Genomic DNA, 10,141 nt, shown 5'->3' on the forward strand with positions numbered 1-10,141 from the left:
CCTGTGATTACGGAACACGGGTGTTCTCATTCCTTAACCTGGAGATAAAAGTCTTGGAGGAGTAATGAGAGGAGGATCACGGTGTACAGATAGGTTTGGGCAGGTTGCGGTTTTCACATAAATTTATTTATTTATATACAAGAAGGTACATTGGATTTGTGAGAATACATAGCATAGTATTTACAATCTTGTAAAGCCACTAGTACGCGCAGCGTTTCGGGCAGGTTCTTGGCAGGTTCTTAAATGGTTCTTGCAAATTGGTTATGTATTGCATGTGTCGAGAGGCGCGGGCATTATAGTGAGACTGTGATGGGGAGACCTGAGAATATCTTTTCTTAATATTTCCAGCCAGGATTTTGGTGAATCCCGCCACTGCTGCCTTATTTTGGGTTGCTGTGGTGGTAGGTATGGGGTATGGTCATAATTTACATCAGTATTTTGATTAGCCTCGTTTTCCAGTTGTAAACAATCTATGTATTGTTAGGTTAGAGTGTTAGCATAGGTTGGGTTTGGCAAGATTTGGTAGGATTTAAATTCTGTTGGAAACAGTCTTGGATGCCTTATCTAGTTATATTTCTGGTAAGGTTGTGTTAAGCTAGGTAAGACTGGTTTAGTTTAGGATATATGGGGGGACTAGATGAAACTAATTATGTAGGTCTTTGACTGACCCATAGTCAAACTTGTTGAGAACAGTCATCTTGATGATTTCGAGGCTTGGTGTCTCCGCGGCCGGGTTCTCGACCAGGCCTCCTTTTTGTTACACATCCCCAGGAACCAGCCCTTAGCAACTGTCTAACTCCTAGGTACCTATTTACTGCTAGGTGAACAGGAACATCTGGGTGAAAGAAACGTCCATTTGTTTTTTGCCCCCCCGCTGGGGACCGAACCTGGAACCTTAGGACTACGAATCCCGAGCGCTGTTCACTTGGCCGTCGGCTGTCGAGCAAATAAAAATGATTCAATCTTTCTGAGACAAGACCTTCACCTTGTAGTATCACACAAGGGATAAAATAAACTTGATGAACAGGTTTCCATGAAATTTCTTAGTCAACCGGTACACAATTTATGTAAAACTATCAATGTATGATTGTCAAATAAACCCTGCCTAACAAACCTGCCGATGTTCTTGGAGAGAAACAACTGCACAAAAGACCACCAGTAGCTGTATCGTATATGGACTACTCTAAAGCTTTTGATAGTGCCATGGAATAAATGGATAGAATGGATAAAAATGATTGTTAAAACAGAGCAACGAAAGGATCGTCCTAAATGGAAGAGAACAACTGATCAAATCTTGAGTACAGTACTGCATGATTCTATCGTAGGGTCGACCCCTTTTGTAAAATTTAATAATATAAAACATTGATAAAATACAAAAACATATAATCAAACTTGCATAATAGGAAGTGAAAACAATGTTGAGGCCTTGGAAAAGTATCTACAGTATATGAATTCCACAGTCAGACAGACGACTGGCAAATGCTTTTCAATATTGAAATACAGTAAACCATAACAATACACATTACAGTACTGTGTATATATAACATACCCAACAGCACAGCCATGCTGAAAACCTAAGAGTTGTGATCCACCAGCACTTGAGAATTTCTCAGAATGTGGGAGCTGCAGTAATTAGTTGGCCAACTGTAAGAGCTGATGAACTGTTGACTTTCAGGAAAATAAAGTGGTTATTCGCCTGGATTTCATCTATGGAAAACTCCCATCTGCTCTAATGTATCCAATCATGGAGACAATGCCTTTGAAAGGACAAATAAGGGACAAATATCATTCCAGAACCAAGTTAACTCTAAACAGGAAAAGCTGAGGTTTTCAGGACCAACACTGCAAACCAGACATGATGAGGGTTTTTCAGAATATGGAGATATTAATACAGATGACTTCATTAAAAGGTACAGGTTACAATGTAACTCTCACATCTTAAAACTTGGAAAAAACCCAAAAACTGGTGCATAAGATTAACATGGTTTATCTTGGATGGATTATAAACTGGACTGAATATTCAACAAAAATAGTTTCGTTTTTCCTAGCAGTGTCATTGCTTTGTGTGTAACCACTTGGTAGAGGGACTGACTTCTCTGAACTATATCAATCAATACTACCAATAATGGCAAATAATCTCATCTAGTAATGTTAGGCCTATGAAAATTTGTAATTTCCTTACATAAAGGTAAATTGGTTTATTCAAGGAGACGAAATGTAATTTTTCAATGAACATTTGCAGACACTCTCTCGGACTGAGGTATTAATGCATTTTTCATGATTTTTTTTTTTGTAGATTATGAAAGATTAGACCTTTGGCAAGGGATTCGGAGGTTCGCCTGTCCATCTCGGCAAATCTCCGTGCCTATATTGTGTGCATCAGTAGCAGCTCCGATGCCCATCTACTCTTCAACAATGGCTGGTGATGTGTGGGGCCAGTGGTTTACGTGCTGCATCACTCAACAGCCACCACAGGTAAGGCTATGGTCTTCATGCCACCCTTTCCTCTTGATTTGCCACAACATACAAAATAAAGGGTAGTAAAATGCATGAACCCAAGCCACTTAATGTATTCAACCTGCACAGAAAATGTGGATATTTGTGTGTTTACCATTCGTAGTACCTCATATTTTGTCCATTAGAAACCATAGTCTACAAAATGAGGTGCATTAGTTAGAGGATAAGTTGGTTCATTTCATGTTTGCTGCTTCTGTTGAATTGTAGAGTTTAAATTAACAAATTATATTGTTTCTTCTGTAATTTGCTGTACAGGTGTTTTTTTTTTTCAGAATATCTTAGTACAGGTACTGTATAGCTACCTTTAGACTGCATTTAAGTTACTGTACAGTATTGCTAAACTTTATTAGTAGAAAAAAATATTATTGTACTGAAGTTCATGTGAAATGGATTCCTAAGTTATGATGGAGATACATTTTAAATATGCTGTCACAGGCCAAAGTCAATTGGTTGAAAGTTGGAACACTATTTCACACAGCACAATGTTATGAATGGGACTTGGGGTCCCACCAGAAATCAATATTTATACTTTAATTTAAATGGAAATAATGTTGAACCAATACTGTTTCAAAGTGTGTGATTTCTGGAGTATATTTAGAGTCTAATCTATCTATTATCTTGATGTCTCCTTATTTCGGAAATTTTAAAGTGGTTCATTTTATCATGAGTGTGTAACTATTAAATAGATTTCCTCTGGTGTCCTGTACATACAAAGGTGCCTGGTAATGAGGATTTGGTGAGGTAGCCAGGCCTGTTTTGGCCAGTCAGTCTTCTGTGAAACACTGACAATACTGCAAGGAACTACTGTACAGAACTTATTGGGAGATATTAACTTTAATATGCCAGATGCTATGGAATGATAAAAATGTTTATGGCAGGAATATTTTTTTATCATATGTTGGCTGCATTTTTTTTTTTTTTTTTTTACCCTTTAAAAAATAAAAATTTTTGTTTGCAGCGTCGGCGTCGCCGTATAGACCGCACCATGATTGGAGAGCCAACCAACTTCGTACACACAGGGCACATTGGCTCGAGTGATGTACAGATGGCCAATAACCAGTTGGCCCAATTACAGTCCCAAATGAAGAGTAAAGGAGGATATGAAGAGGCTTTACCGCACAACCATATGATGGCAGTTGTTGCAGTGCAAAGAACATAAGTATGTCACTAATTGTTTTGTCATTTACTAATTTGTGATGTTAAAAAATAAATTAAAATTTGTTATTGTGCCAATGTACATCTTCTGTTTGTATGTGTGACATTATCTAGTTTGTGAAGTAACTAGACGGCAACACTCGGATGATTGCGAGCTATGTCATTTTTATTGCAGTTGGTTTCATTAATGTTACATTTGCAGGGATATAATTGTAGATGGTTAAGTAGTTTCAGTAATGTAGCCTACATACTGTATCTAAATACCTTTCTGGGAGTTTTCATTCTTTCCAAACCTAGAGCTTGTATATAGAAACCAGTGTTCAATCATTGCAAGATCATTGCGATTGGTATTATTGTACCTTTGATATTTCATACTGACCATCCAAAGCTCTCATTCACGATTATACCACTATGACTGCTGCCCATGTTGACTCCCGGTTCACTATCCTATGCAGTCTTTTAATGCTTGGATGGCTCGCTTTCAGGTTTCTTTCCCCCGTGCATATCCACACCATGTCCCCCTCCTGTTATCTTCTTTATCTCTGTAGATTTCCTCTTTCACCATTTCCTGTCTTGGTAACATCATCTGCCTAAGTTATTGATCATATGTGACTGGCTTGTGGGCACTTGATGAAGTGAAGCCCCTGCATTCTGCTGTACGATCGTTGTTATTCCTAAAAGTCTAGTACCTCCTTGTAAAAGGTCCTCACATTTAGGATAAAAGATTTTATTTTCCAACACTTCCTTCAAATAATACACTTTGATAGGAACCTTGGTGAATTTGACTTTTTTTTTTTTTTTTCCCCCTCATTACACACAAAACCCGGTCAATAATAGTTTAAATCATCTTTTGATGATGATAAGCAGTCTCTGTGGTGTAGTGGTAAGACACTCGCCTGGCGTTCCGCGAGCGCTATGTCATGGGTTCGTATCCTGGCCGGGGAGGATTTACTGGGCGCAATTCCTTAACTGTAGCCTCTGTTTAACGCAACAGTAAAATGTGTACTTGGATGAAAAAACGATTCTTCGCAGCAGGGGATCGTATTCCAGGGACCTGCCCGAAACACTACGCGTACTAGTGGCTGTACAAGAATGTAACAACTCTTGTATATATCTCAAAAAAAAAAAAAAAATGCAGTTCCCTATGGATCGTCATTAGACGATAATCACAGCCTAAGGGTGAACACAAATGGCCTGGAAAGCTATATAGCACCAAATGCTCATGATACTAGAATTTGGGATACAAATAACTCGAACCGTAATGTTATAAATATTTATAGATTGTAAAAATAGATTATAAAAATTACTATTATTGATTACTTTGCCTCTTGATATTTGAAGCCTTTTTCATACAGGTTTTTGTAACTTCTTGAACCCTTTACCCATTAAACTTAACCATTTTCAGTAATTGTTAAAAACTGGTTTACTCTTTTGATGTATTGGTTTACATCCTGTAGATTTGAAGCAGTTTTGAGTCAAAATTTGAGCCTTTGTAAATAAGCACATACTGGAGGCATCTTGCAAACAGTTTAAAAAAAAAAAATAGTTTGTTGATGGCGAGTCATAACTGGGAGTAGTCCTGTTTGTAGTCCTGTTTGTAGCTATTTAACAGTACTGTACTATATAGAGGTGCAAGTGATTTTAAAATGGTTAACAAATTAAATGTGGGGGGGAGGGTTTGAAGAAAAACCGTTATGCAATTTGAGCACGGGAGGAAATTCCAGATAGCGATTGGAGCAGTGCAAAGGTTAAACAAAGACGCAAATAAATTCCATGCTATAGTTGTTTTCAGCATTTATAAATGAAATGTTCTAAATTACTGATGACATAAGCTTTTTTTCTTTTTTAATAAGGTTCTTTTGCCTCCAATGTTCAAAGCACATTTTCCTCGAGTGATTTGCCTCTATGAAATCTAATTGTACCATGCATTCGTTCCAATTAAACCCTTTCATGAATTTAAAATGTCCGTTCATTCTTTAATTGTTAAATCCTGATCGGTATTTTATTCTAGAATTGTAAGAATTAAATTTTTATTTTTAAAAATCATAGTTTTATTTAGCTATATTAAATCAAATAAAGGTACATTATCTTGACTAATTTTTTTTTTCATATTTCAGGAAAAATATGACGTAGCAGAAAGCTGGAAAAATAGTTCTTCCGTGCAAACTGGCCTCGGGATCCACTTCTATGTTACAAAGTTGGAAGATACAGATCTTGCCATATATGAGGTGTTTAGCTTGTGCTGTGTCTCGTGTCCATGGTGCTCCTTATATTCAGGTCAAATGCCTTGTGTACCAAGACTTGACTCCCCCCTTGTGACTCATTATAGCCTGTGTACTTGATTAAGGTTTGAGAACCTGTTTCTTGTTAACTACTGTACTTCCACCAGCATTTATTGTGTGTCTTGTGTGTGAAAATTCTGAATTTATTCTACAGTTATAAATATTGGTTTAAATGTTATAAAAATGTGCTCAAATCTATTACTTGGCTCGTGTAGCGTGGTAAGAGTAGTTAATTTTGGCGCAAAAATTGTGTACATTATTTCTCAGTAAATGGAGTTGTGCACAAAGGAAAATATTCATCAATTTAAAAAAATTATGACTAATTTTGGTGTGATGTCTTCATGTAAACTGTGCGTTACTGAAGAATAGATTTTAATGTTCGATTCTCATCTCTCAAATGGTTTGTAGTTCCATGGTAAGCTTAAAGAAATTGTCATATTCTCCAGCAACTCACATCCTTCTACATCTTCCACTGGAGGGTATGGTGCATTGACTCGAGTGTATATTTTGCCATGCCTCACCTTGAACCGTATTCTTATATGGGCAATTAGGTTTGGGTTTGGGTCGTGCTTTGGGAGCTTTTTTTTGGCGGGACGTTAGTGTCATTTTAGTGGTTAAGGCCGGGTTAGTCTCCTCATATTTTGTACAAATACTGAATATATGTAATAATGTAAGTAACCACATGAATCGATCTATTTGTTGGAATAAGAGATCTTTTGTGTAATATATTTAATTATGACTTAGTATTAATTATGGAAGCAAAGTTGTCCAATTTCTATTCGGAGGTGGAAGGCCTATCTGTTAATTTTAACGTTCTCAAATATTTCTGGATTGTTTGATTCCTGTATTGGTCCCGCTCTGTAACAAGTCTGTCCTGTAAGTGATCCAAATTTACCTTGCACAGTTACCATTCCACATTATTTGGAAACATTTGGGTAAGTTTGTAGTGCTTCATTGATTGTTAATCCATTGGTAGGAGTATAAATAATGCACTTCGAATATTGCATCATTTTATTAAGTGCATTCGTGATCTTGAAAGTCGTTAAACTAAGTGGTCATTGTTGGAAAATAGACGAGCTGGATAATTTAGGAAGCTTGTAATAGATATCCCATTATCCACGAATCACATTATTGTAAATTATATTTTTGCAAAAAAATTGTGTGTGAATTGTTATATAAAAATGCTAGGTATATATATATGTACTATATATATATATGAGCTAGGTGCACAAATGAACTTGATGCATTAGTAGGCACACATGAACTATGTACACATGAACCAAGAACTAGGTGCAAATCACTCAGGTAGACAGTGAAAAATAGTTTCATTATTGAGGTGCCATTTATCTAACATAGACAATCCTCTCATTCTGGTGAGATGATGTATGCAAGATAGAAGAAATATTGTTACACATTGCCAAGCATTCCAAACTGCCATCAGTAGGCTAACAAAAAATGTATTTTGCCAATTAATTGCCCGTTGCCCTCGGTTAATTTTGAGAACCTTTTTAAAACCAATATCTTGTCTTGCCAGCACTAACCTTATCCAAGAGAGACTAAGATATGATGTTGACCAGACCACACACTAGAAAGTGAAGGGACGACGACGTTTCGGTCCGTCCTGGACCATTCTCAAGTCGATTCTTGCAATCGACTTGAGAATGGTCCAGGACAGACTGAAACGTCGTCGTCCCTTCACCTTCTAGTGTGTGGTCTAGTCAACATATTTCAGCCACGTTATTGTGACTCATCGTCTGCACTAAGATATGATTGTCATGTTGTGACCTTTGTACAGTGTCCCAGCTAGTGAGGAGTTGTGGTGGTGTGTGCTTGTTTAATTTTAACATGTATTTCTAAGTATGCTATTTTGTAGGCGTAAATCTTGAGCTTTCTAGTATTTGTATTTAGAGGTTAGCTGTCGGAAAAAGACTGCCAATGTGTATGAAATGATATATAAACAATGACAAGATTGGTGCAGATTATACAATATGTAAACTCTTAGTTTGGTGCATTTTTTCTCATATTTGGTACATAGCAACCAAGTGTTTTCTCTGAATGGTTGTCTTCTCAGAAAAAAAATAATAATAATAAAAAATAAAAATTGTAAACTCCTAGCTGGGAGACCGTTTAGCCTTATCCCGTGCCTTCTGTAACCCAGTCAATACTATATCTTAATAGGGACCAGGGATCCCCTTTACATGTTAAATGTCCATCCATTTTTTATCTTTGAACTTTTTTTTTTTTCTCCTCCTTGTGACAGATTAAGTTTATTAATGACAAAACTGAAGCATGGCCAACAGGTAGCTTTGCTAAAAGGAAATACTTTACAGTATCATGACATGTTTTACTCCCTGAAGAGGTAATGAGATTTAGCTCGGTTAATATGTTAAATTTCTGCATTTATATATTTTGGCCTTCAGAAAGTTAAAAAAAATATTGTTAATGATAGTTAAGACTTAATTTGAGAACGTTGTACTCAAGAGTTACTGTATGCATTTTTAATGACCAGTGTTTTAGGTAATAGACTTAACTTTCTGATGTTAAATTAGGTGCATATATATATTTAAATGGATATTCATGTTGTATGTTGTATATTAAGCCATGTTGATGTTAAACATGTGTTCTGATGTCATGTTTGGTAATACAAATTTATTTTAAAGCCATTTTAAGACATGGTTGTATTGTAGCCAGTTATATATCCAGAATCTTGAATATTCTTATGGTGGGTGAATTTTTATAATGTAGAAATTGTCTTGCAATAGGAATGTTGCTCTGCCCTTCCTCCCCAATTTTCCTAGTCTGTCTCTGAATAATTTATTTATTGTTTAAAAGGAATTCATATATAGTGATCACTGTTGTCAAGTATGCTATTTTTAATGTCACTGGTCTAGTCCTTTAAACATGTTTTGATTTGGCTTTGACATTGAGGTAATTTTAAATTTTTGGCAGAGTAAGAAGAAAAATAATTTTGTATCAAATATACTTAGATATAAAACATTTTTGTAATGAGCACAAAATTTTTTTTAGGTTTAACCAGTGTATTCCATGTGTAATTTTTAATTTGTCATTCTTCTGATCTTGTAACATTGATTTGTGTATAAAACTTCACATCTAGATCAGTATGTACAAATTGTCAATGAATACAATTTATCATCCCAGATACAATTCAGCAAAAGATTTTATGATGTTCACGATATAGAAGGGTAATGAATAACTGTATATACAAATGTTTGCATTGACAAGGACCAATAATTTGTGTAACAGTGGAAGGCGTTCAGACTACAAACGGCAGTTGTACTTCAGCTCTGTTCTCAATTTCCAGTTCTTCCATTTGATAATTTCATCACTTATACATATTTTACCTTTTTAATATTGTGAATTTAGGGCAGTAGAACCAAATAAAATGCTGAACTTATTTTTGTGGTATTCTTTCATTTGTAATTATTCATTAAATATGTAAGAAAGTACTGTAATTATCAAAGACATCAAGCTGGGTTACTCAAAAGAATAAATATAACTTATAATGCCAATACGGGAATAAAAGGATACAAGGCAAGCGATATCAATATCGGATTCACCAAGGCCGTTATCTAGGGAAAAATGACCCTCGTGGGACATTGCAAAAAGAAAAAAAATTCCCTGGAAAAACGGGTTGTAAAGTTTGGAACACTACTTTCGGGAATACCAAAGTCTCGCTTTAAATAAACATTGAGAGAAGAAGCCTTGAAGAAAGAGTGGGAGATTGCCATAAAGGCCAAAAAATCTAGTTGGGATAAAATATTGGATCTCCAGGTGGTGTCAAGCCATTTCCAGGTCAAAAAGAATGGTAACATTGGAGGTATGCAAAGGCGGTGCAAATGTAATACTGTAATAATAATTTATTTGCAAGAAGGTACAATGGGTTGGTGAGATTACATGAGACTGGTGTGTTTACATTCATGCAAAGCCACTAACATACATAGCGTTTCGGGCAGGTCCTTAATCTAATATATCAGGTAAGATGAAAGGGTACATTGTAGCAGGGTTTTTATATCCACAAATAACTACAATATAAGTTGACAGAGGTGATTACACTGGTCAGGATGTGTGTCCTAAGTACTAATATTGGGGAAGTGGGTAGTACAAGATACAGTGTGAGTTAGAAGCACAAGGTAGGAAACTATGAGGATGAAATTAGGTACTGTTTT

At 35.9% G+C, this 10,141-nt stretch overlaps 1 protein-coding gene across 1 annotated transcript; it reads left to right on the top strand.

The window, feature by feature from the left end:
• The first annotated feature begins 89 nt into the window (after positions 1–89).
• On the top strand, positions 90–9,370 carry Spec2 (CDC42 small effector protein Spec2). Its single transcript, XM_045727605.2, has 4 exons — positions 90–1,910; positions 2,297–2,475; positions 3,476–3,676; positions 5,790–9,370. The coding sequence occupies exons 1-3, from the start codon at positions 1,856–1,858 to the stop codon at positions 3,674–3,676; spliced, it is 435 nt and encodes a 144-aa protein (XP_045583561.1). The 5' UTR covers positions 90–1,855; the 3' UTR covers positions 5,790–9,370.
• Positions 9,371–10,141: the final 771 nt, after the last annotated feature.

Source organism: Procambarus clarkii, chromosome 80, assembly GCF_040958095.1.
Source record: "Procambarus clarkii isolate CNS0578487 chromosome 80, FALCON_Pclarkii_2.0, whole genome shotgun sequence".
NCBI classification, from domain to species: domain Eukaryota; kingdom Metazoa; phylum Arthropoda; class Malacostraca; order Decapoda; family Cambaridae; genus Procambarus; species Procambarus clarkii.